We start from the raw sequence: 27,472 nt of genomic DNA, 5'->3' as shown, positions 1-27,472 counted from the left end.
ATTTGCTAAAATAAACATATCAAAAGGTCATAGGTGCTTAAAGAATAGGTTTATTGACAATATTTTCACAAATAAACATTCTAAAGAAAATTTCAGAAATATCTAAACTTAAAAATTTTAAAATTTTGTTCTCATTGGCAAAATATTTCCAAAAAAATTTCCAAAAAAACCAAAAAAAGGTAAGATGTCACTATGTTACGTCATTTTTGAAAAACTTTCCTAATTCCAACATTTTGGTTCAGTCCTTTCATTTTTATGATACATATCCAACCCTTCAGCACAATGAAAGAAAACAAGCTGTTAATGTTTGATTTCCGTTCTGTCTAGGGAACACTAATCAATAGGATTTTTATTTTATAAACAAGCCTCTCCCCTGAATACATCGTGTCTGCTTTGAACTTGATGGGCAAGCAAAGTCAGTAAGTAGTACATTACCTTACAAATATACAAACTGAGCCAAATTATTCTGGTATTATTCAAAACCTGTATTTCCCCAAAGGTATATATAAAGCATACCACATAGAACAAGAAACTGTTAGCATGCATTTTTGGAGGTCATTTTTGTACTTCAGGAATCTGAACTTCAACTAAAAAATAGGATCCTTTTATATTGTGATAAAAATGTACTCGAATGTTTTATAACATTAATATTTATTGCTTTATATGAATACTGTATTGAAAGCCCAAGCATTCAGTTTACACACAGAAATTATACAATTATATACCGTTTCACAATGGCAGTGAGCACTCATTACAATCTACAAAAGTCTACTTTACAGAAATTTAAAAACTCTAAATATCAAAAAGATACAGTTGAAGAAACAGGTATAAATTTGGCAGCCAGTAATTGTGACTGGGAGGTTGCAGCTTGCATGTCTTTAAATATGGGAATTTGAAAACATTGTGAGTTTAAAGCAGTAGTTGTGCTTTGAACTGGTTTGGAAAAAAAAAATGTAACACTGGCTGTCAAAGTAGCATGTTCAAAAATATTTAGTTCACTTCCAAAATGTTATACAAATTATGGTGATTTCTATGCACCCCTAAAACGTTTAGTTATTTAGCTCAGGTACATAACTAAGGTAATATATTAATTCTTCCAATACAGTGGTCTACCATACCAATGACATTTGCCTACATTAGAATTTTGAAAGAAACTCCTCTGTAATATTCACAATGCTCTGAGAAGCATTCAAACAGCAAGTAGCTGTCCAATTTTTCTGAGATTTTGTTATTAGGTTTGCAAACATTCCACCTACAAAAATTTAAGATCAAGTTTTGATTACTCCGTTCTCCACATAAAGCACATTTTCTCATAAATAAATGAAATCCTTTCACTCAGGCACCTCAGAAGTATATAAAAGTGTTGTAGTCTGAACAGTTTTCTTGGAATGTGTTTCCCCTGGTGTTTCCAACAATGCTAAGATTTCCAGTGTTTCATATGGGCCAGATTTTATTTGGTTTATTCAGAGGCAAAAAACTGCCTTGAGAGGTGAACTCAGTCTTTTCCAATAGAAAAAGTGTACATTGCATTCATCTTTTGTAGAAACAGAAAAATATAACATTTCCCCCCTTAGAATAGAGAGAGAAAGAGAGTGTGTGTGTGTCTCAGTGTGTGTGTGTGTGTGTGTCTGTATAAAGTAACATTTTAAACACACAATTTAAGGTTTCATAGTATGTAGTCAAATAAAAGTCTGGAAACCAGCATGGAACCCTATAATTCACAAGTTAATGTTGAAACTGTAACCAAAATATGAAGTAACTGCTATAGCTGTCAGAGAAAGACAAGACAAAAAGCTTTCTTGCGTACATATAACTAAATGTGGTAATCTCCAAAAAAGTTGTCAAAATTATAATTATTACCTTCCAGTTTAAAAACTTTTATTCTAAATAAAAAAAAAAAAAAACTATACACAAACCACTGATTTGACCAAACCAAAAAGTCAGCGGTAAGCAGGACCTGAAGGAGCTGGTATTCACAGTTCTTAACATGTACTCTTTCAGGGTTCGATCCATGGAGACGTTTATTTTACAACCTGCTTCTCTTGTAAAACTAAAGGTCCACTTTATTACATAAAATTATTTATACAGTGTAAAACCAGAGCCTTATGGAAAATACTGCATCTAAGTGTATTTAAATTATTAGTCTTGCTCCATAGGTTCTTCTGCAGCTTCTGTGGCTTCATCACTGTTTTCCATAGGGGTCTCTGATGAAGTTTCAGGAGTTTCACTGGCATATGATCCTAAATCTTCAGTTTCACTGCAGTCAGCTCCCCTAATGACAGATCCACTATTTTCACTGTCTTCAGAACATAAAACCTTCTCTACTTGAGACTGGTCAGATTCCTCCATTTGATTATTCTCCTCAGACGTCTCTTCATTCACAGTTAAGGATTCAGTGTCTTTTTCTTGATCTTTCCTTTCTGGAGCAACATCTCTTGGGGACATGAAGGACTCTGAAAACATTTACATTAATGACTTAGTGTTAACAATACATTCTTTTTAAACAAGTCAACAATAGTATTAAGTCACTTTGAATACCCAAACATTTACACTAGGAAACTGATTTAGACTATAAAAATGCATTAATCTATTTTTCCTCTATAGAAAGTGAGTTGATGTAAATTTTAAACTCTGAACCGCCTTAAAAATACTAAAGTTAACAACTTCCACAACACCATATTATATACCATATTTACAATATAAACATGAATGTAGTCTGACACCATTAAACCTTATGACTTTATACAGAGAAACTTTTAAACCATGAATGGGCTTTTCTTACTTCCCCACATTCCCATATCTTTTCCCAAGAGTATCCAGCCTTCTTGATATTCGTTGTGAGAACACAAAATTGTTTTGAACCCAATGTGGACATCAAAAATTTCACCCAGCAGGATATTTTACAAGCTACATTGTGAACCTTGAATATCCGGAATCAGAACAGAAGAGAGGAAGAATCTGCAGTGCAACATGGATACAAATTCATGCCAGTGTCTTCTAGATATATGTATTTGTTTACTCTGCACTAGTGCCAGCTTCAGGGCCCTCTGGGTAGTACTCAGCATTACAACTCACAAGGCTGTTAGGTTTTTGACTTGCTACTCTGGCACTGTTTGAGAGAGTTACAAATTGCTGTGTGAAGCTTAGCTTCAAGGACAAGAATCACCTTACGTTCACTTTGCTGTTATTTAGGAACAACACTGACCGTCAAGTGTAGCCCCCACCCCAATCAGGCATCCTCAAGAGAAGGAAGGTCCCAAAGCAGATCTAGGTACAACCTAGAGAATTCCCTGTCCCTAGCAAAACATTACACATATATGGGTAAATCTGAAATACCTTCTTCCTCTTCCTCTGTACAATGCTGTCTTGTACAGCTAGTATCTTTTTCTTTATTCTGAGGTGTAGAAGATGTTTCAGTTTCTTCTGCCATGACTGAAGAGACTTCACTGGAGGCAGTTTGGTTAGATGTCTCTCTTGCTTCCCCTTCTTTGTCAAATTTAAGTCTTTTTACTTCATGTCCCTCTGCTTCCACAGGATCATCTTCAGGGTGCTTATTTTTTATAGGGCTGCCTTGAGTACCTTCTGATTCAGATGCTGGTAATTCACTGTAAGACCCAAAGAAGCCATGCGTGAGTACCAAAAAACATTCCACATCTTGCCTCATTTCTCATACTGCTTATCTGAGATCAACAGAGCAGCATATGGGAGAACGTTATTTGCAAGGTATTCTCCAGCAGAGGTCCTACCCTGAAGAACTCAATTTGCTCATTATTGGCTAAAGCCCAGATTTATTAAATTTTCAGGCATGAGGTCAAGACCACTCTTTTTTCCAGCATTTGGGAAGGGGCTACATAATTGGGCTGATGTATGGTGGGTCTGGATTATGGTTTATTATAATTTGAGGAAAGGCAGATCTATAAGTAACAAGCATTTATGATTTTAAATGTACTGGTTTTAGCATACCATCCTGACAGTAGTTTAATATGGAAACTTAGGATCCCCGCTTAACTCAACATTATTCATTTGTCAATCACACTTTTTTTTTTTTTTTTTACACTAGATATCTACACAATCAGAAAAGAGCTGGACTATGTATAAAAACTCAGCAAGTAAAGCTGAGGAACATCTTCAACTAAACAATTCTATTGGAGAGTCACAGTCCAATACAAATCTTCACTTTGCATATATTAGGTCAGTAAACAAAAAGTAGCAAGTACATATCTAATAGAGCTGAGCATTTACCATAATCCTTTTGAAATGTCTTATTGATTAACTGATCCTTACCAAAGGGACATTTTGCTTTAAAAATATTTACAAAATTGTAAATGTAAAGCATGAGAATAATGAAATAGTCCATACGAATTACTCCGCACAAACCTGAGGTTTTTGTCTTCCTTTTGCTGCAAGTTTGATTCTTTATTGTCTGTGCTGTCAGGCAAACCATTTGTTGTCATAGGAGTTGACAAGGAAACCTTCGGTCGATTTACTGGTCTAGGAGTTCCAGGACCATTTATATTAGATCTAAAAAAATACAATTCATTTTTTAATCCTTTTTGATTAAACAATTAAAATATACTCTAGATTCAGAAATCCTGGAAAAGGAATATACTAGAGTATTTTAATTTTCAACACAATTATTTAGCCCAAAATCCAACATACATCCCATCATGCAAAATCAGTAAAGTCCACCTGTATATGAACTGGATTAAAAATGATTTTAAAGCATCAGTGGCATTCTGTAATACACTATTATGGCAGGATGTCTGGGCTAGGTGCTTCCAAAAACCATAAAAGATTTCTTCATCCTATCACACCCCCACCCAAGTAGATGTTGCCTCCTGAAACTGTTCAACTTACCTCTCTGAATAACCTGGTGAGTTTCCTGGAAACATAACACCATTCATCCTGTTTAAACTATTGGAATTATTTTTCCTACAAGAAATCAAAAATATTATACTTAGCAATTTAAGGTTCCTGAGTTCACAGAAGGCGATTTTTAAAAAATTCTCCTTGATTAAAAGTAATTACAAGTTACTAGATTTAAATAATATATTCCTATACACTGGGTTTTTTGTTTACAACTAAATTGACTTCAACATCCATTATGTGATTAAATGTCATTTGCCTTTGCTTCTTATGCCCCAAATATCTTCCTTGACATCCTCTAATTTCCTTTAAATAATAAAATAAAAGGCATAATTTATCTTCAATTGTGACCATACCCATATTTAAAGTGAAGTGTATGCATAAGTGTTTGCTGGATTGGGGCTTTAGATTTTAAACTCTGTGGGCAGGAACCGTGTCTACTGGCTATGTAAAATGCCATGCGTGACTGGGATAAATGCACACCACACTAGGCCTTCATTAAAGGTCAGTTCCCCCATTACACCACACCCTTTGGAGGATAATACTCTCCACACAGAATAGGTGCTGATCCAGCAAGAATGCCTTCAGATCCTACACTAGCTGATGCCACTCAACATCCTTCAGGTTCTAACTTGTGATGAGTGGTGTTTTCACATGCCTGTGTGACATCCTTAACTGTTATGACAGGGCACAGTACTGTAATTTTAATACTTAGTCCTGCCTCACTGCAGGGGACTGGACTACATGACCTATCAAGGTCCCCTCCAGTTCAACATTTCTATGATTCTACAGCCTCATCTTAAGATATTGGCATTGGAAGAGCTTGTTTCTGTGCTTTACCTACATTCTTCAAATTAGTATGATGATGGGGGGCTTCTCGTACAGTTGGGAAAGTAGCTTTTGCAGGCCCAGGAAGACAGACTGAAGTAGAAGATAATGTGGACCTTCTTCTTCTAGACAACTCAACTGGCCCTACAGCCACTTTTCTGAAGTCTGTTTTTCCTCTTTCATACAACTGTAGATTTTGATTTTTAATTACTCCCTTTCTCTGCCCCTTCATTGTCTCTACATCCTGTACTTTACTTTGCAATCTTCCAGGCACTCAGACTTAATCTAGTTTTATCTAAATAAATGAACAGCACAAGATGTCATAGGAGCACTAAACTACCTACTGTAGGGCAACCCTGCTAGTAGTGGGATGGATGATGTGGGAATCCTCTCTTGAAACGAGCTGTGGAAGGCAGGAATCTATACTCCCTTTTGGTTCAGTTCAAATGAGAGTCTATTCTTTGAATCTTTCACTTTTGCCTCAATGTTTGTTTTTAAAAAGACCCAAACTAACCCCATCTTTGTGCCCCCAATAAGCATTACTTTGTATGCCAAGTTGCTGTTCAGAGCGTATTTTTGCCGAAGGAATTAATTTCTGAAGAGGAAAAGGGTATTGCAAAGACTGACAAAACATTAGTATAAGAGTGGGGATGATGCAGTTCTAACACAGGTATTGTTTAATGCACTCACATATATTGTTTTGGATTAATAAACCGTGCTGTAAATTTTGGCTCAGAAGCTTGTTTTTCATCCCAAAGTTACTACACAGGTAGACCAGCAAGCAGTATATGTCTGCAGGACATCACCTCTTTTGCCACACAAAGTTTGAGAGATTTTGAAGGGCATTTGTTTAACCCATTGACATGGAAGATGAATTTTTGTAGTGCATGTCTTATTGTTGGCAAGGGGATACACCATTACTGCCAGCAACAAGGAGAACATACAAAAAAACCCTCCTAATATAATCCCAAATCTTTAAGTAGTTGAAGTAAATTTATGCTTACTCTGAAGATGGGTATACACAGCTGACAACCATGACATTCTGTAATACAAAAAAATGTAGAGAGTTTAGAAGCAAAAAAATTAAACATTTCTGATCCTGATAGAACTTGTAAACTTGACGATTAAGACACGACAGCTGGATTTAAAAAATTCTAGCTGATAAAGGTAATATTCTCTATAGAACTTTAAATTAGATTATTCTGAAGTCAAAAACAACCTTGGAAATAATTTCTACCTCCTAAAATCCTCAGTGGTAAATGTGCTTTGCTATTGTGAAGAATACAAACCAAACAAGACTTCCACCACATTGCCATTTCCAATATGCTACAGTAGAGGTCAAAGGAATTCAAACCACATTTTGGTGAGGTTTGTAACTTAGATGTTTCGATTACATTAAGCGGATACTCCACGTGGAACTGTGAAAATCCCAACCTGCTGCCAGTGCTCTTCACCAGTGGTAGGCAGCAAAGCTATAACAGTTTTTACCCTATGTCATGTAATCACCAGCTGTTGGTTTATACTAGTACTCCCACCAGTCATAGCCCAGGCAGGGCTTCACTAGTGCTACAGCAACAGTGAGAATTTCAGAAAAAACCTGTGTGAAAAAGGTATGAGACCATTTTTTTTTCATTTCAGAAAAATGGCTGATTATTGTCTGAAAGATAGCTAATGCATATACAAGAGGACTATCCCAATGCAGTTTTTAGTGTGCATTATAAGAACCATACAATAGGGATTTCTGAATTAGCAATTAAAGATAACGAACAATGTTATAGTGCTCCAGTATGCGTGTTGGTTGCTACTAATTACAGCACAAAATATGGTCCAGCAACACGATCATCTTTCGACAGATCAACACAGATAGTAGAAAGCTCTGATTAGTTTTCTAACAAAGGTGTCAGACTACCAGAGAATTCAATGTATGTGTCAGACTGCTCTTGCTCCCCCATGATAAAAAGCAGACTGTAAAATACACACTTCAAAAAAAAAAAAAATCAAGGCCAAGATTTTCAAAACTGGAGTGCCTAAGTCTGTAACTTACAATTTTAAGTACCTTCTGAACATGAACAAATGTAGCACTGTCAAAGTCTAGAGCACCCTTAAGGCTTGTTTCATTCATTTCAATGGGGTTTTCGTTTTAGATATCAGTGATCAAGAGCCACATTTGCTAATATCATATTACTGCAATTGCACACACAATGGCATGCACAAAGGGCAGAAACAGTGGTGCAACTAAAGAAATGGACTGCATAATTTTTCCACTCACTGCTGAACACTACATCAGCTTTACGAGATAAAAATTTAGCTACTAGATGAGGGCTATAATCTATCCTGAAACCAGCCAAAAGGATCAGTGCCAGATCCACTATAGATCAGCAGCAGTATGGGGCCCTAATTTGCAATCCATGATGATTTTACACATGCCCTAAATGTAACTGGGCCCACCCAGGAGAACGGCAGTTTGACATCAATTTTGGAAGTAGTACTGCATGCTTTTGGAAAACACTATATAAATACTACCAAACAAGTTCTGTATGCATTTAATGAGGGTTTTAATGTGCTAAAAAATGAGATCTGAAAAACAAAAATCTCTCCTTCAGCTTTTGAGTTTGATTCAAACTCAAAGCAAGGAAGGAAGAACTGCCCAGACCTGATAACTTACATGGTTGCATATCGCTCCGTTATTTAGCAGTGGGGGCTCAGAACAGTGAGCGATATTAAATCCTACATAAACTGCAATATTGGAGCATTACAAACAGAGACAGCCTTAATCCTGGAATTTATTTGCTTTTGGGTCAAAAACATTTTAGAATAACTTTTTGCAGTTATCTTTTTTTTAAAAATTAACCAAATCGAAGTTGCTATTATAGCCATAATGAAGCCAATAAAACTTTGGGAGTCATTTAAATATTATATAGTGGGTAGTTACAATTTAGCTCCAATGCCTCTGAAAGGAAGACATACCTTTTCCACTCCTCTAAGAAACTTGTCTGTTCCTGTATAGTTCCTCCTTGGATCTGTCAGCAACTCACAAAGTCGCTGAATAGTAAAGGGGATACTGCAATGAAATACATATAGAACAATGTAAATGGTACTTAATGGGTAAAAGGCTGCTAGGAAGCAACTGCATTATTGTTATCCCTGCAGGCTGAAAAAGGTCCAAACAGAGGAAGTAGAATTTCACTGAAAGCTTGCAGTAAAAGGACAGTTGGCTTCCTCTGCACTTGGAGGTAGGGGTGTAATTCCCAGATCACGTCTTGTCAGTTCTCATTGAGCTAGCATGCTAAAAATGGTAGTGCAGCCAAAGTAGCATGGGCTAGCTGTCCTGAGCATGCACACGCTGTGGATATGTACTTGGGGCGGCTAGCCCATGCCACTGCTTGCCGCTTCCTATGCTACTGCATCTATGCTACCATTTTTAGCAAGTAGCTCAATTAGTACTGCAATTATGTCTATGCAAGCTGGGAATCACACCTTTAGCTCCACCTGCACATAGCTTTAATCTCTGATTTACATTTCTCAGTTTGCATAAACACTTGGAAAACACAGCACACACTTTTGGGCAATACATCCTCTACCAAAACTAACTAAAATCCAAAAGACATCATTCCAAAAATCACAATTCACTACGCACACTGTATTCAATAATTAAGTTACATGTAGATTTCAATTCAGGAAACCAAAATCAGTCACAGTTTAAAACTACTTTTATTGGGTAAATTATGAGGTTAACAAAATATGTGAAACAGCAACAGTAAAAAATGCTTTAAAACAATTAAAGATTCACACTCCTAGATCTGGCAAAAATAAAAAGTGATTCTCAAGACTTTTGATTTTACAGTTTATAGGAAATGCATTAAATTTTGTAAGTAGTACAGCCAGTTAATAATAGTTCAGAAAAATATGGTATCTACACATTCAGATCTGGTGATCTATCTAAAACAAGTATGATTAGTTTTTCTGCTGCATTGAGATAGGACAGGGCTATATACTCATAATATTTTGTTCATACAAATGTGTCCTCTGTCTAGCAATTTTGTAATTGGATTTTACACAAACACTAACAAGATCAACTGAAATTTTTCATTTTAGCAATGCGTAACAGGATCAAATATTTAAGGTTAGCTGATCTTACATGCATTTCCCGTAGCAATATTTATTAATATACATTTACAGTAAATCTATTTTGTTACACAATTATCAGCATCTAGCAAAACTTTTGAATTATGGTACAGGAATGCAATACTGCTTTTTAAGCATTCTACTAACTGAATTTGTCTGAGCTTGAAGTCATTACACTTGGAACACAAAGTGCTTAGTACAATGTGAAGCATTAGAATTATATTTTATATATGTAGGAAATTTTAAAAAATTACACCCAAACAGTTTATACACACACTCAACACGATTCCATCCCTACTACAGAACTGTTACAACTGTGTTACTCAGAAATTAGAGTGCTAATTGTTATTAAAAAAATTAATGAATTCAAGTTTGCAATGGGTAAATCACTCAAGCTAGAAGAGCATAATTTTATGCCTACTTCATTAAATAAAAAACAGATCTTGTTCAAACATTCACTGATCTGATTTTTCACCAAGAATATGCCAGAAGAAACCATGTTCAACCAGTGAGAGTAGTTACTGGCATTAATTCTACTGGAAAGCTCTTAAGGGCCAAGGCCTTTCCTATAAACAGAAATTGAACCAGACTAAATATCACCCATTTTAATGTGTTTTGCAGATTCTACCATGTGTTATGGTACAGTGGAAGGTATATAAACCATAACCTGAAACAACTAAGAGGTATGTTGTAAAACAGAATCTAGGAGAAATCCCTATGTTTGGCATGTTGTCAACATATCTACCTCCAAATACCTCAGAGATGATGCATATCAACTGTATTGTGGATTAATCAATATTTATTATTATCATACACCTAAACCATGACAGAATCTCATCTTTATTTCACTCCTGAAGAACAAAAAGACAGTATGACAGGCTAATCTTTATGGGTCAGTACATAGCTCCTTCAAATGGTAGAGAATTAAATAAATGTGAGGCTACAGGAGCGATAAAACAAGAGGACAAGAATATTCCCAGACCAGACCTTCACTGTAAATTTCTTTTATATCAAAAAAAGTAAGTTGAAAGGAAGGAATTTAGTATTTAGTGAATGTTATGGCAGGCATATTTTACTTGTCCACCAGGTGTTTGACCCCTCATCTGCCTACCATCGACCAAAATTATATTTAGACTGTTTTTTCTAACTTGGTTCCCTACATAGTTCGACTAAAATGAACTCATGTATTCCTTTTGGTTCAATTTACTCAATGAGAATGTCCTTGAGACTGTGAGGGTTCACTTCCTGTTAATACCGCTCAGAACATCTTTGCTATGGATTAAGTTATACCTGGTGTTTCATCAAGTTTTGGCCAAGGTGTTTAATGACTTTACTCACAGAGATGCTAAACCAGAAAACCTCTGCCATGGACAGACTCTTCAATTTGCTCCCCTTGTTGGTAGTTTCACTCACTCTTCCTATCTCCAATCTTGGTAAGTGTGCAGGAGGAGTTAATTGATTTGTGAACTCACCCATATATGTACTGCATATCTAAACCTGTGCATAGCTGCATAAAGATATAACTGCTGCTTATTTTTTGGGTACTTTTTTGGGGTGGTGGGAGGGACAGAACAGTACTAGACTACCAAAGGTTGTAACAGCTAATCTTTAAACAGTAAATTCAAATTACCTGTCTGCTTAAACATCCATTTACAAAGACCTATAGTTTAAGTAGTAGCATATTAAAAAAAAGTGAAAATTTGTAGAATCTTGTTAACTTATTTTTAATATTTATTGGATATTTGGAATACAATTTGAAAGACTAACATATGAAATAGTTTATGAAACTCAGTGGCATTCAGCTTACTGAGGTGATATCAAACCCCATAAAATGCAAGATTTGCAGCTTCAAAGTAAATTGTACATTCCAATTTTTTATTTTAACCTACACTATAATCTGTGTTCTGGCCAACAGCAACACTTTTCCCTTCAAAGCATCTATAAAATAGCGAACTTTGTTTAATGCACAGTAGATGGCACCACACATCATAGTATGTGCTTTACAATAAACTGACATCGAGTTACTGTTTTTTGACGACTTTTTTAATTTGCAGACTTCCAGAGGCAACGACATCTCAGCTACAGTGAACTATGTAAAAGTCATATACAAGTACATATTACAAAAATTAAAGGTGTGGCTTTAAACCAATTTTAAAAAAAATCAGTGCAACTTTGTGCACGGACATTCAAACGAATTTAAGAGTGAGTGTACTGAGGAAGTTGCATCTATTTTACTAATTAGGTTTCTAAACTCTTTTAGTTAAATCCATGCAAAAACCGCATAATAAAATTTCTTCAAGTGAGCAAAGGGATTAGGAATTCCATAATCAAGTGAAAATGATCAGAACTGCACTTCCCAGTGCCATTGGTCAGGGTGCTGTAAAGAGAGCCTGATCATGACAGCCATGTTGTAGTGTATTAAGCAAAAAGGGACTGAAGAAAAGATGTGGAGAAACTCCTTTAGTTGGTCATATGACTGTTATAAAGGTGAGCAAAGACAAAATTTGTATATTCTAACATGGATATTTCTGTAAGGTACCCAAAAAACAAAGTCCTCCTAACCCAATAATCACAACTGACGACCAGTACTCATCCAAAAATATAAAAGATTAAGGAAGCCTACCTCTATTTAAAGACAGACAGACAGACAGCATACCTTCACCAGTGTGTTGGAAGGAGTGCTGAAAAGCCAGAACCTAACTCAGACTAGCAAGAGTGCAAAGAATACATCTGAAAATTAACCCTATTTGTACTACTGAAGAGTTTACTTCTTGTTGTAAAGAATTTTCCATGAGCCATACACCTCCAGTGGTTCGTTTTGGAAGTATTCACAATTTACTAGGAAAGGGGAAAATGGACATGGGAAACTTCTTAAGAGTCTCTTTGGCATATAAGTTTCTTAAATGTGGCAGGAGAATCTGGCCCTACACCCATACAATGTCAGATGGATACAAACTGATATTTTGGGTTTAAACAAGCACTGCCATGTCACTATGCAGCCACCTGAAAGAAAAAGCATACTTATTCTGTCTGTCAAAGCCATTTAATCCAAAGTCACTGATTACCCAGAGAAGGCAATCATCTCTTAGTAACTGCTTTTGCATGATGTCTTCCTTTACGGATGAAGAGGAAAGATTAAATATGCCCTTTTTCTTCCTATCTTATGCATCCTAGAAGCAAGGACAGGAAAAACCCTGTTAGGTCAGGGTCACAATAAGCATCCACATTTTCTGTTAGGCTACCTTGCAATGATCTGAATAAGAAGATCCATGAACGAAAATGGTAAAAGGCCTGAAAATAACTGCTCTGGGCAACTGGTGCTCTCTGGAGTCAAGATTTTCCAAGGAGTTCATTAAGTGACAGCAACGGTATAGATAAAATAGAGAATCCATTATCCCAATGAGGGAGGAAAAAACCCTGCATTCTTAAAAGAGAAGTGGTGTCTGTAGGAGAGCCTGACAGACAGAGGCAAGAACATACTGGTGTTGTAGTGGTGATATGAAATCTTCATCTGATTGGTTGCTGCTGCCTGGTTGTCAGGAGCAGGAAAGGATAGCTCAACAATAGAGACTGATGAACCTGAGGACACAGAATTGAGTTTTATTTACGTTCGAGTGTCTAACATCACATTAACAAAAAATTCACATGTATTTTATGGAACAACTCTAGTAACTTAAGTGTTATTTTTTACTTTGCCAACAGAAACAGTACATTGCTAAGGTCTTCATTCTCATGGGATTTATCAGAATCATGGGCTTTATGGAGCAGGATACGTATACCATATTTTTAAGCCTTTGAATTATATGTATTGCTGTGTAGTACAGGCCTAAGTGTAGAACTGGTCTCGAATTTGTTAAACTGAATCAATTTAATTAACTGATAGTGATACAGCAAATCAGGTATCAGATTGTACAAACTGCAGCCTGTTTGTGTTATATGTTGCTTTAGATACAAATCACTGGATAATGATTACTTAAGAAGTTTCAGAATCATAGCCTCGTTAGAACAAAGTTATATATGAATTGCTACATGGTTTATTTCATTCCTGGTTGTGAAAAGTTTTGAATTTTAGCATTTGTTTAAAGGCAATAATTATACGTCTTCCGGTTTTTCCATCTAGTGACACTAGCTGGTTTCCACTTTTAAAGAACACATGAGGAAAGCATTGGGAGTTCTTCCTTAGCGTTAAAGTAACACTTTTAAAAATTTTGCTTTGTTGCCACAGTATTTTAACAGTGCAAAAGGCTCAGACACCCAGAAGTTTTGTCAAGTGTGTCTTTGAACTATATGATTTGGTGGTTGCCTAGCTGTTCATTTCCTCTGAGTGGTTTACGAGCTTAGGTAAGCTATGTAACATAAGCAAAAAACAGCTTTGAAATAATAGAACAAAAAGCCCAGACATTAGGACAAGTTTTTACTTCCTTAAAGCTAGACTACTATTAATACCAGCCAGCAGAATAAAAGACATCATGTTACCATTTGTAGGTTTCATGGTAGAAATTCTTGGCATCACATTTAAGTGAGAAATTTGAATATGAAAGTACTTGAAACTTTCAACATGCAAAAACATTTATTTCAAGAGAGTCAATTCTGAAGCACAATCCATGTTTTAAATAACGTCAGTCTTAGGGAACGTGACGGTAAGAACCACTGATCTAACTCCAGCATATGAATCTCAAGAGGGGTCATCATAGTCCTTTAAAGCTAGCAGTCTCAGGGGTAACATGGAGGAAGGCTACAACATGTCCATTTGCTGATAAGCTGAAAATACAGCAGGTAAGTGGTTGGTGCAAATGAACAAAACACTAATTAACTGGATGATAAATTTGTGACTCAGTTTAAGCTCAAGAAAGTGCTATCAAGCCGTTACAAAGAAATAGCAAATAAGAGAGTAGATGCCCATGAAAAACAAGAGTTTTATTTAAATGAAACAAAAGTGAACTTCAGAAAAGTCCTTTTACAAAAGCAATAAGCAGCAAGAAACAATACACTTTGTAGTCTAGAGAAACAAACAAGTAATCATTCAAATGCTAAAAGTATACTTTAACAACCAGTAAACACATGGTTGTTTTTTTGACCTACAAATCTGAATCTGTAGCTTAACAATTCATAGTAGATACACTGTCTCTTTGTTGCACTGTGTCACAGAATTCATTGTTCTCAATGAGCTGCCAAACTGCCAGATGCAAGTTAAGGGGACAAACACCAAATGGTTACAGTTTATTAAAAAAACCTAAGCACCTAAAAATGGATTAAAATAAATCTGATTTTAGATAGAAATAGATTTCTATCAACATGCTTCTTTTTATGTATACTTTTTGTATTGCATGAACAATGTCCATTAAAGAAAAAGTTAATCACAGATTTTAAAACAACTGAAGACACTAACAAATGTCACAAGATATTAGATTAATCATTAAAAGACAGATTTTGGACTTTGGTTTTTAAAAGATATCACAATAAAATATGTTTAAGTTGATAGGCACCAATTTATTTGTACCTGAAGTTGTCTACGGCAAGTGTTGAGCAGAATGAAGATGTGGAAGTAAATCACAGTAAGACTGGAAGGTCATCTATGAAAGATGATACATTGCCTAGCCTTGAGAAAAAAATTGTTTAAAAACAAATGAGATTTGATTAAAAATTACATACCCGTTAAATCCGGTGACTATTTTCAGGATTCGTTCCTTCATCTCCTCAAAGGGAATATATTCCACATTGGGATTAGGGGGCCCTCTTGGTTCAGGTGCAGAGGTTCTGAAGTCATCCATCACTTTCTCCAGTTTGAAAATAAAATAGCCTTTAAACTGAGACCACTGAATCCTAAATTAAAGGTTAAAAAAAAATCACAAGTGACTTAAGACGCATGCAAAATATCCATATTATAACTTTGTTTAGATCAAAGCAAAAAATCTTAGACGATCATGAATTTTTATAACCAGGTAGTTCAAAGATTTAATATTTTTAAGCAACAAATAGTTTACTGTAGCCAACCAACTGAGAGACATTTTTGAAGACTATTCCAAGGACAGCAGACAGGACAAAATTAAACATTTTATCTTCAACGAGAAGGCTGTTAACACCACTTTCATACATAAATTTAGATACGATATTTTACAAAAGCTCTTTTGCAGTCCTGAAGAAGACCTGAACATAAATTTATTCTTAGTTATGCAACTCCGTTACTGACAGTTAGATTGTCAGCTCTTCATTACATGGATCATTTTATTCTACATTTGTAGAACACTTAGCACTTTGGGGCAGCAATCCCAATTATTATTCATATTATAGTAGGCCTAGGAGCCCTGTGCATGGACCAGAACTCCATTGTTCTGTTTGTACTGCATCTGGCAAATAAAAAGTCCCTGTCCCAAGGAGCTCACCATGTTTTAACCAGGGGTATATAGTAAATCATGGGCAGGTCACGGGCCATGAATTTTTGTTTATTGCCCATGACCTGTCTGACTTTTACTAAAAGTACCCGTGACTAAAGCATAACCTTAACAATGAGATAGCTTTGCAGATGTTTACAGGAAGCACCTCCCACGGGTGTTCGGAAGCATAGGAGAAAGCATGCATATGCTTGTTTGAAAATTTAACAAGTAGACAGTGGAAGACATCATGGCTTGATCAGAGGTGAGCATCAACATCCAGACAGTGAATGAGAGATGATAGGTAGGGCGGAGGTTCACTGTGAAGGGTCTTGAAAGTGAATACAATCAACTTACGTTTGATGTTAAATGAGATTGCAGCCAGTAGAGAGATTCAAAGGGGGGGAGACAGCATCAAAGCAATAGGCTTGGAAAATGATATTTGCAGTAACATTCTGAACAGATATAAGCAGGGCAATGCTGCATTTGTCAAGGCCAGAGCGAAGGACGTTACAGTAATCAAGATGTGAGATGAGAGCCTAGATGAGAGTTTCAGCTATGCGAGTAGATAAAAGCCATATCTTATAGATGTGGTGCAGAAAGAATTGGCAAGATTTTAGGTTTAGCCTGGATGTGAGGATGCAAGGCAGAATGGTGTCCACAGTGATCAAGAAATGAGGTTGGTGGGAGGGTTTGCAGGGAGTGGGGAGATTACGGGCTCTGTTTTCTTCCAGGTGCTTCTTACCACGAATAAATAATATGGAACTTAACACTGATGAACATAACACTGACTATTTTTGTCCATATTTAATTCATATAGCTATCTAAAATAATTATAATGTAATTCATGTGGAAGATTAAAACAGAAGAATCACTAGCACCTGTGTAAGAAATATGGGAGTAAATGTTTTTCTCTTTGTGTTGAGCTGGGATATATTAATCTTTTACTTCCAAACGACCACCTTGGTGTGAACAGTATTTTTGCCTTCACCTTTTTGCCTAACGCAAGTGTGACAGACCCAGGCCAGTTGGGTACAGCAGAGTAGTAGAAGACAGATATACTGGCCTCTGAGGCTAGCATAATCTGCCAGGAAGCGCGGAACCCACTGAGGCAAGGTCAGAGCTCTGCCTCACAAGATACTAACTATTCAGCTCTCCTCCAGTCTACAACATCAACTCTGCCAAGGTATTGACAGTAAGATAGGACTATGGCTAAAAGACTAGAATTGTGCTAACCTAAAAGATGTACATACTATAACCATTCTCTTACATAGTTACTGGTCTTAAGTGTCTCTTTAGAATAGGCTCAAGTTACATGCTTCCATATTAATTTGTGAAAGGAGAACTTTACAACAAAGAAGATAATGTTTTTTTGCTGCCTTAGCTCATCTGTCTCCCAGACTAGTCGGTGCTTAAAGATTCAGACACAGAACATATTTATGAAAGTCATTTTCAAAACTTACACAATTCTTTTAAACAACTTTTATAGAGAACCTTTTAAAGTGCTATTTACCATATAACTTCAATCTAAGTTTGATGCCAATGAGAATAATTTCCATGTATTGGAGCTTGCCAAAAAACTAGAAAAGGATGCGTCAGAAAATTACTACAGATATTATGGGCAGGTTCTGAATAAGCTTCTCCACACTGATCATCACATAGAACCTGCACTGCAAAGAGAAGTTTTGGGCCTTTTCATAACACAGCACTTCCTCAGCAGTGCAGGTAGAATTGTGAAACTGATGAATATAATGTTATCTTAATACATTTCAATCTACTCCTACTGGTGTGGTTTATAGGATTCTGGCTGACAGCCACATTTAGCCCTCTTCAGCTGGAAAAAGGAGTTCTACATAATCAAGGACAAGAGGGAAGACAAGACATAGTAAATATAGGTCTAAAGATGGCGGGGGCTTGAAGAGGGGAGAATATAATTCAAGCTCCCCTCCCAAAGAGATTCTGATATGAAGGATTGCTCTTTTTTTAAAACGTGATTAAGGGCAAAAAAATGGAGGAGCAACAACATTCAAAGTTTGAAATAATGTGTGGTTCTTTTATTTAAAATATAATAGAAGGGATAAACTGGGTTTAAAAGTGAGTGACACACCTTGAAAAGACACTTTACCCCTCACTCCCAACCCCCCCAAAAAAGAAAGAGGATGGAAACAACTAGAAAAGGGTGGGATAGAGAAAGACCCATACCAAAAACACAAGGGCAGAGATAAGGGAAAGAAAAAAAAAATCCTAAAATGACAAGGGTGTCACCTTATTGACTTGAACTGGGACCATACAGAACATGGTTGCAACCAAGGTCCTGTAGTGGCACCAAATCTTGTATAAAGGGGGTTAAATAATGTGTCTCAGACAAGGTTATGGTTTGCTGGTTATGATTACACTGTCTACATGTGTGTATCATTTTTGTAGTTAAAGTTATGAATATTGGCTCTATACTATCTGTATTTCAAACCTATGCTACGCTTCTGGGCGACACCCCAGACAAGTTAGTGTCAGATCTGCCTAGCCTGCTGGATGGCCCATTAAGGTCCATCAGATATACAATGGACCCACTGAGAGAAGGCAGACACCTTATGACTCAGCAAGGCATGCAGGGACTGCCTATGGACAGAACTCTGAGGTTTTTCCATGCCATGTGATGGACAGCTCGTCTTTGAAAGAAAGAAAGACCGACCACATCGCAAGAGAATATAAAAAGCTGCTGCAGCTCCTCCATCTGGTCTTCAGTCCTGCTTCTTACCTCTGGAGGGACTTTGCTACACAAGCTTTGAACCAAGGACTGAAAGACCCATCCCAGCTGTGGATGTACTCCAGAACTTGATTTGAACCTGCAGTTTATTCTATCATTGCAAAAACCTGAACTAAGAACTTTGCCATTACTGTATGTAATTGATTCCATTTAACCAACTCTTGCTCTCATCTATATCTCTTTTCCTTTTATGAATAAATCTTTAGATTTTAGATTCTAAAGGATTGGCAACAGCATGATTTGTGGGTAAGATCTGTTTTGTATATTGATCTGGGTTTGGTCCTTTGGGATCAAGAGAACCTTTTTTCTTTTACTAGGGTATTGGTTTTCATAACCATTTGTCCCCATAACGAGTGGCACTGCTGGTAAACTGGAGTGTCTAAGGGAATTGCTTGCGTGACTTGTGGTTAGCCAGTGGGATGAGACCAAAGTCTGCTCGGTTTGGCTGGTTTGGTTTGCCTTAGAGGTGGAAAAAACCCAGCCTTGGGCTGTAACTGCCCTGCTTGAAGTAGTTTGTCCTGAATTGGCACTCTCAGTTGGGTCCCACCAGAACCAGCACTGTAACACAAGGCATAGATCAAACAAACTATTATTCTGTTCGGTTTGTTACCACTCTAATTAGCTACATAATACTAAAGCAAAAGTAGCATATCATTTCCAATGTACTCTATTTTAGGTTTTGGGGTTTTTTTTAGTTTAACCCTCAATGCAAGCATCCAGACTCTGCAAAACTGTAACCATGACAGACTCAAAGAGACAGAAGATTTTAGAATAAATAGCAAATGTTTATAATAAGTGAGAAAAATCTCAAAACTCAGACAGAAGAGACCCATTAAATCACCCCCATGCCTGGATTACACCTTACACAATATTAGCCCATGAAAGTAGATTCCAATATTGCACTAAAGATTATTTCACAGATCCATTTCCCCCTACTTCCAACCTAGGTTAATTTTCCCTTACTTATTTTCATTCAATTACTAACTACTACTACTTATCCTTTCACACAATATCAATGGTTCTCAATTATTTGTAGACAGATATCAGATCCATGTGGCCTAATATGTACGGACTAGGTTAATAGTGGAAGTCTAATGCCCTTGGGGCTGAAAACAGTGCCCTGCGTCATTTTAAAAATCCTGAAACCACAGAAAATATTGGTGCCACCTGGGCAAATGGGAATCACATTTTCAAAGCACAAGGCAGAAATTCTCCCTACAAGTTGAATCTGAAATCTACTTGGTTTTAATTTATTTTAATGCACTGCACCTCTCCAGGCTATCATACTGATTTCAGTTTTAACAGCATCTTCCATTCAAAATCTCAAAACAGTCGACAAAATACCTGTCAAGCAGAAAGTAGTATTCCCATTTTACAGACTGAAGAACAAGCAAAGCTAAGTAATTGGTCCAAGAGACACACAGGTCATTGGTACAACTAGGAATATAACTTCAATCTTCTGATCGCTAATATTGTGATTTAAACACTAGAGAATGCTGGAATTTTAGATAATCCTGTCGAAGAGCTGCCATTTTGAACTTTATGGAGCAGTTTATCCACGTAGTGGTACACTTGGAGGGTACTCCTGCAACAGACTGATATGGACCAACAGCAACTCTTAAGTCCACAGAGCAAACGAGACACATGATAACATCACATGCTGTGCTCTTAGAATCCCTGTTCTCATTTTATGTCTAAAGGATCTTGCACAATTTTGAATGAAACAGGAGCAGAGAGTGGAAAACATGTTCAAGATGAAATTATACAGACCACAGCTGCTTGGTAATGGAGGAAAATTCAGTCGTCTTTATGGTACTACTAATTATCAGGCCCATAAAATTGTCAAGAATTCTCACTCCATTTACTGGGATCAAGATTTTTCTGTTTAGCAATCTTGGCTGAGATGGAGAGAGAAGTTGATCTTTTGGACCAAACAAAACTTGATCATCTTCTCCAGATTTAACTGGACTTCTTCACTTCCAGATTGCAACATTCAGAGTCTATCCTTTTCCAGAGATTTTTGGCTTCAGGAATGTTTCTTTCCCTGTTTTCCTCTCACTCCATGTTAAGAGGACTGATGGGCACTAAATAGAAGGATCTGTTGTCTTTAAGATGGAACGAGTAAGGTAGACCAGCTCACTTATTTCATCCTGAAGGAAAATGTGACTAGTTGTCACACACTGGTTCAAGGGCAAGCAGAAGTGTCTCCCCTTTTCTACTGATGGCCCTTGAAAATGGTAATCACCTGATCCCTCACAAGAAGCAGTTGGCTAATATTTTCCTTCTCTAGTTAAAGGCTGAGTCTATACTAGAAAATTGGGGCAGCATAACGTCGTCGCTCAGGTCCACACCTGAGTGGCACAGTTAAGCCAATTTAAGTCCCCGGTGGAGGGATAGCTCAGAGGTTTGAGCACTAGCCTGCTAAACCCAGGATTGAGAGGTCAATCCTTGAGGGGGCCATTTAGGGATCTGGGGCAAAAATAAGAGAAGGTACTTGGTCCTGCTGTGAAGGCAGGGGACTAGACTCGACCTTTCAAGGTCCCTTCCAGTTCTATAAAATAGGTCTATCTCCATATTAACAGCATTAGGTCAAGGGAAGATTCCTCTGGGAGGTGGATTACTTAGGTAAATGGGATAACCCCTCCTGTCGGCACAGGTAGTGTCTACACTGAAGCACTACATCAGCTCAGCTGCAGCAGCACTGCCATGCCGCTGTACTGTTTTAAGTGCAGACAAGCCCTTAGAGTGAGACCTGGCTGCAGAAAGAGCAAGGTCAAAAGAAGACTGAGTGTCTTAAGAGATGAAGACCTCAGGATGCCTGGTAACCATAAGTTTTGGACCCGTGAGAAGCTAGGGAGAAGGTCTTCATCTGAGTCAAACAGATTTTGAAGAGGGAAACGGGTATCCAAGCTGGTTGGGAGTCGGAGTTGTTGCTAGGGTGGGAACAGGGTCACTGACTAACCCAAAGTGAATGATATGGACAGGCAGCAGAGGAGAAACAGAGCAGGACAGGGAGCAAACACTGGAGCCAGGGCCATCCCTTCGCCGTTTAGATCAAAAGGAGCCACCATCACCGGACGCTGAAGCAGCATTAGCGGTATGTCATGTTAAACATTTCCTTCCCCTCTGATTAACCTGTTCACTACTCTTTCTTCTCCATAGGTGCCAAATTCAGATTAAGCTGCAGAAGATGATTTTATGTATCAAGAAATGCCAAGTCCTGGCCCCGGAAAAACAGCCTCTAGCAGCTACAGATTCTTTTCCACTGAGCTGCTGCAGGCTCACAGAACAGAGCCAGGAGTGGAAGCCCCTTTGAAGTGGAGCCCTATGTAAAGAAAGATCAATCACTATAAAAGCCATAGACAAGACATCCCCAGATTCCCTCAAATCTTCCTAGGACTATCTCCCTACCAAAACTGTTAGGTTGAAGGGAGAAGGAGGAAAAGCAACCAAAAAATCTAGCACAGAGGCAGACCAGGGCTGCTGTTGATGGCAGTAACCCATTCTTGACAGCAGAGGGGGATAGCAACTAGCTGTAACAAAAAACACAAGAGGAGTCACCAACAGATAGGATTAGAGGCAGAAAACCTGTCATTCCCGGACCTTTGGGAACAGGGGTTTTTCATGCGGGCATTGAAAGGGAAGCCATTTATCTAGATCGGGGTGGGCAAGCTACGGCCCACAGGCTGCATCTGGCCCGTCAGGGCTTTGGATCCGGCCAGGGGGATTGCCAGCCCTGTGGTGCCACGAGCCCCGCACCGCTCCCAGAAGCGGCCGGCACCATGTCCCTGGAGCCCCCCCACCCCCGGGGGTGGGGGGGGGGAGGCAGAGAGCTCCGTACACTGCCCTCACCAGCAGACACCACCCCTGCAGCTCCCATTGGCCAGGAATGGGGAACCACGGCCAATGGGAGCTTCAGGGAAGGTACCCGCAGGCGAGGGCAGTGCATGGAGCCCTCCATCCCCCCTCCCCCAGGGGCCACAGGGACGTGGTGCCAGCCACTTCTAGGAGCAGTGCGGAGCCGGGGCAGGAAGGGAGCCTGCCTAGCCCCGCTGCGCACCACTGCCACCCGAGCCGCTCCAGGTAAGTAGTGCCGGGCCGGAGCCTGCACCCCAACCCCCTGCCGCACCCCTCCTGCTCCCCAACCCCCTGCCCTGAGCACCCTCATGCACCCCCTCCCACACCCCAACCCCCTGCCCCAGCCCTACATTCATGGCCCTGCATGCAATTTCCCCACCCAGATGTGGCCCTCGGGCCACAAAGTTTGCCCACCCCTGATCTAGATAGCAATGCTACAAACAAAATAAGTTCCTGGTTTAGAAGAACTGCTGAACACACAACTTCGCTGAATCTTTTTAAAAAATATTTTATCACCTCACTCAAGCCTAACTTGTTTGTGCTTTAGCTGCACCTGCTGATAAAGCTATTAAACTTCACTTTCATGGTCTACCTCAAGAGTTTGAGGGTGCAAATTTGGTTTTCCTAGATACCAACACTGAACACACAAGAATTTTCACATGCAATCAAGCAGCCGAGTCATTTGCATACACACACACACACACACACTTGATTTGTAGATCAAATTAATTCAACTGTGGAAGTTACGTGCACAAATTAGACATACAATTTGCATACCTAAAGTTAGACCCTTAAAATCCATCTATTTACAAGAGGCTATCAAAGAAGGTAGGCTGTTTGATAGGTCTATGAAGCTTATTATTTTTCAAAAGCTCAAACCCTCTTCATTTGTCATATTTAGAAAAGATCAATGCATGGCAATAGTTCAGCACCTGAAGCACTCCTGTAAGAAGTCAGCATAGTAATCAGAAAGGAAAAAAATGGGGATGAGCTGATTTCAGTTTCAAGTAGTAAAGCAACATTGTACAGTGTGTCAAAAATAGTTTGAAGAGGGCATTCGCAAGGTAGGATACAAGACCTCTAAATATAACTGTTTACTACAATAGGGGGTTTGTGAAACAACATTCCCCCCCCCCCCCCCGAGGAACAGCAGAATTTGAATTACAGAAAGCTTCCACCAACCAGCAGCTGAATGGAAATAAAAACAGAAAATGCTTGTATGTATGAAGTTCTTACATAAAGAATAATTTAGAAAGAAACCCTACACATCAAGCTCTGTGAATTAATCCAACTGAGGAATCTGCATGGAAAGGAGAGTACTCTCAGGACAATGCACCCACTGAATTTGCTTACAAGAACTTGCCACTGACATATGAGTCATCTCAGGATCTACACACTGTAAGGAAGTAGTTCTTCCTAACTGCAAGCTCAGGTAAATAAGGTACCACAAGTTTTATCCTGACAAAGAGAATTTATACTAACACTTTATAAAGAACCCTGGATGACTGTTTATTTACATGTGTAACTATATAATGTTTTAAAACAGATTTTCATGAGTATTCCACAAATACGGTACAAATACTTTCAGAATCAGTATTCGAGGTGAAAAAAAAATCAACTGGCCTTAAAAATATTATTTGTTGTCCAGAATGTTCTAGTTTTGATAGGCTGAACGAGGACTTAGAACTACCCAAATTCTATGCATTTCTAAAACGCTCCAATAGCTTGCTCATCCTCTATCAATATATCTAATGCCAATGACAGCATAGCAAGAAAAAAAATTAATCCCCAGATACGATGCAAGTATGTAACAAGCAGCATTTCTGTCAATAATAATGGCTAATGCAACCCAAGGATTGAAACACCAAAGTATTAAAATGGTACAGTAATATAAACAAACATGGAAACTACACTTTAATGTTATAGTGCAGTTTGGTTTCTTAAACCAAGACTTTCCATTTCATGTTGCACTCTGCAAATCAAACAAGACACAATGTTCTAGTTTTTAAAACTGTTAATCACCACTGCTACATAGCAACAGTAACCAAACATGTATATTGCACTATGATTCTGGGAAGTATCATGCAGTAATAAAAAAAAAACAGTCTCTGACCTTACACTCTAACAACCAGACACAGACCACAAAGAAAACAGACATGAAGGGGAAGGAAAAAGATTTAAAACAACAACAGTAGTTGTAGAGGATAGAGTGTAGATCATAGGTTGAAATTTTTAACTAGAGACTGAAGTAGATTAATAAGAAAGTGGGCAGCACTAGAGTGGAAAGTCACTAATGAGAATCAAAGTAAAAGGTAGGATTTGAGAAGTAGAGGAGGAGACTTGCACACACAGATAGGGAATCCATTACAGGCACAGGAACAGAATAAAAAGGGACAAAGGACAGAGAGTGAGGAATGGACAAGGAACAATAAGAAGAGTGGACAGAGATGAAGATGTGAGATGGGAAACAAAAGGATGAGATGAGAGCAGAACTGTGTACAACGAAGGCAAAGAGTTTGACCCTTATGGGGAAAGACATAAGGAGCTGGGAACTATAACATGGTAGAAGTAGAAAAGGAAGAGGTGTTTTCGTTGCTGAAAGTTGAATGGACTTGAGAGAGAAAGAGAGAGAAAGGACAAAGAGGAGGAGATTATAATACTTCATGGGAAAGACCACGATAGCATGGAACTGGAAATAGATAGGAAACAGTGAATTTTAGAAATGACAGAAAAGCAACAAGATTTGCTGAGAACCTGGATGAAAAAGGAAAGAAAGAAAGGGAGAAGTCAAAGGTAGCTAAGTTGCAATTACACTGCATGAAGACGAATTGGTGAACTGCTTCTTAGAAGTTGCACAAATTAGCCAACATAGTTTCCTTGTCAAAGTTCCTTTAAGTTATACCAGTTCTGTTTGAGGAATACTTTCCCAACCTAAGGAACACTGCTTGACTTCCCCCATAGCTTGACATTGTCTGTAAAAGTTTTCATTCCTCTTGTTACCATGGCTTCATTACAGCAATGCATTATTAACAAGCCTTTCAAAGAACGTAAAGAAAACAGTAGTTCATTCAGCCATCTAGTGCTATGTTTTGATTTAATGCAAGAACTATAAGCACATTAAGTTCTTTACGAAATGCATTAAAAAGTGAGTGTATTACCAAGTTGTGCAAGATCATACTGATACAAAAGCTTATCCTAGCCAATTAAACAGAAAATCCAAAGTTTCACTGCATACAGGAGCCCAATCATACCGTTACTCCTATCTCTTTGGGAGTTTGGAAGGGAGAGCAATGAAGTGTAAAACTCTCCTTTTTGCTCCACCACCCACATACTTGGAGGCCTTACACTTGTGGAAGTGGGAAAAGCATCTCCCCCTCTTCCTAGCATCTCTCCCCCTCTTCCTAGCCTTCTCCCTTATCTGTCATGGGAGTCTTTTCCCTTCCCCCCGACTACTGGGAAAGGGGAAGCTTCTTTCATCTGTTCCCATTCAGTATCAGGCCATTTTCTAGTCACCAGCAGTAAGGTTTATAATTATCTCACTAGCCTTTGGATTATCCTTCCTGGAACGATCAGATTTCACATTTTTGACCAGGAAAAACAAAATAAACTATTTAATAAAAAACAAAAAAAGTGTCAAAAAACCTCCTACACTGTGTTTAAACAAAGAACTTGGCACAAAATGAAGCATACAAATAGGCTCTAAAAAGGCAGTATAAAAGCTAGAAATGCACAAAATCGTAGAATCCAAAGGATTTCAGAAGGATACCCTAATGCTGGATCTCTGGCAGACAGCAGACCAGAGATAGTTGTGCCAAAATATATACATACATAAATAAATAAAATAGAGGACACCCTAACTGCAGCTGTCCTCAACAAAAAACATGTCTGCCTGTTGGTGTGTTCCTGAAGATAACTATCCGAGACATATTTGAACACCTTACAGTCCTATGTACTCTAATTTAAAAAAACAAACAAACAAAAAAAACCCACACACACACACACTGGAAGACCTGGTAACACTGTAGTATTTGACACTTCTATAAGGTTTGGCCTTGAGGTATAGCAGCATGTTTTAACTGTGTTACAGCACTTGTCTTAACAGAACTGCAGCAAAGAATATAGTTAAAGCGAATTTCAGATCTGCCCACACTATGAGATTAACACACCGTTAAAACAATGTAAGAGACTACCGTAGAGTAAACAGATCACCAACACAGTTTTTACACAGTAGATGGGACATTTAACATAGCAGAATAAAACTGTAAACTTCAGTAATATTTGTGGAAGAGAAAGTCAGAATGATGTCTAAAGGAATCTGAACGGGGGTGGGGAGGGAGACTGAGGTTTAGATCAGAGCAAATAATCTGAAGTGAAAGTACTGCAATTATCTCAATCTTTCTGGAATTGTGTCAGATTAAAGATCTAATTAAACATCACACTATCATGGGGAGATGTTGAACTTCTGGAGAACTAGCCATGATCTTGTAACGTTAGAGTCGGGGGAGTCCTAGTGGATGGCAATCTTTAGATTTTGCTGAATTTAAGGAGTTCGTTACCAAGTTACTTGGTTTAAATGTTAAGAGAACTCCATCTCTTCTGAAAAAACTGTCATAATACCAGAAAAAGCAAAACGAAAAGGGAAACAATGGACACCTACTAC

The 27,472-nt window shown here is 38.1% G+C and overlaps 1 protein-coding gene across 6 annotated transcripts in view; it reads right to left on the bottom strand.

The window, feature by feature from the left end:
• Window positions 1–245: 245 nt before the first annotated feature.
• Window positions 246–27,472, bottom strand: part of PPP4R2 (protein phosphatase 4 regulatory subunit 2) — a 39,165-nt gene continuing 11,938 nt past the window's right edge. For 3 of the 6 annotated variants that reach the window (XM_073351128.1, XM_073351130.1, XM_073351127.1), the window contains 7 exons: window positions 15,472–15,642; window positions 8,662–8,755; window positions 6,699–6,736; window positions 4,858–4,932; window positions 4,378–4,521; window positions 3,337–3,605; window positions 246–2,453 (listed from right to left, as the gene is read on the bottom strand). In XM_073351128.1, coding sequence (XP_073207229.1) covers window positions 2,140–2,453; window positions 3,337–3,605; window positions 4,378–4,521; window positions 4,858–4,932; window positions 6,699–6,736; window positions 8,662–8,755; window positions 15,472–15,642 — 1,105 coding nt within the window. In that variant the 3' untranslated portion in view covers window positions 246–2,139. The other 3 variants (XM_073351132.1, XM_073351131.1, XM_073351129.1) reach the window with 3 other exon arrangements.

Source organism: Lepidochelys kempii, chromosome 7 (genome assembly GCF_965140265.1).
Source record: "Lepidochelys kempii isolate rLepKem1 chromosome 7, rLepKem1.hap2, whole genome shotgun sequence".
Lineage (NCBI taxonomy): Eukaryota > Metazoa > Chordata > Testudines > Cheloniidae > Lepidochelys > Lepidochelys kempii.
Note: the sequence above shows the minus strand (reverse complement) of the source record. Positions and strands in the feature narration are given on the sequence as shown.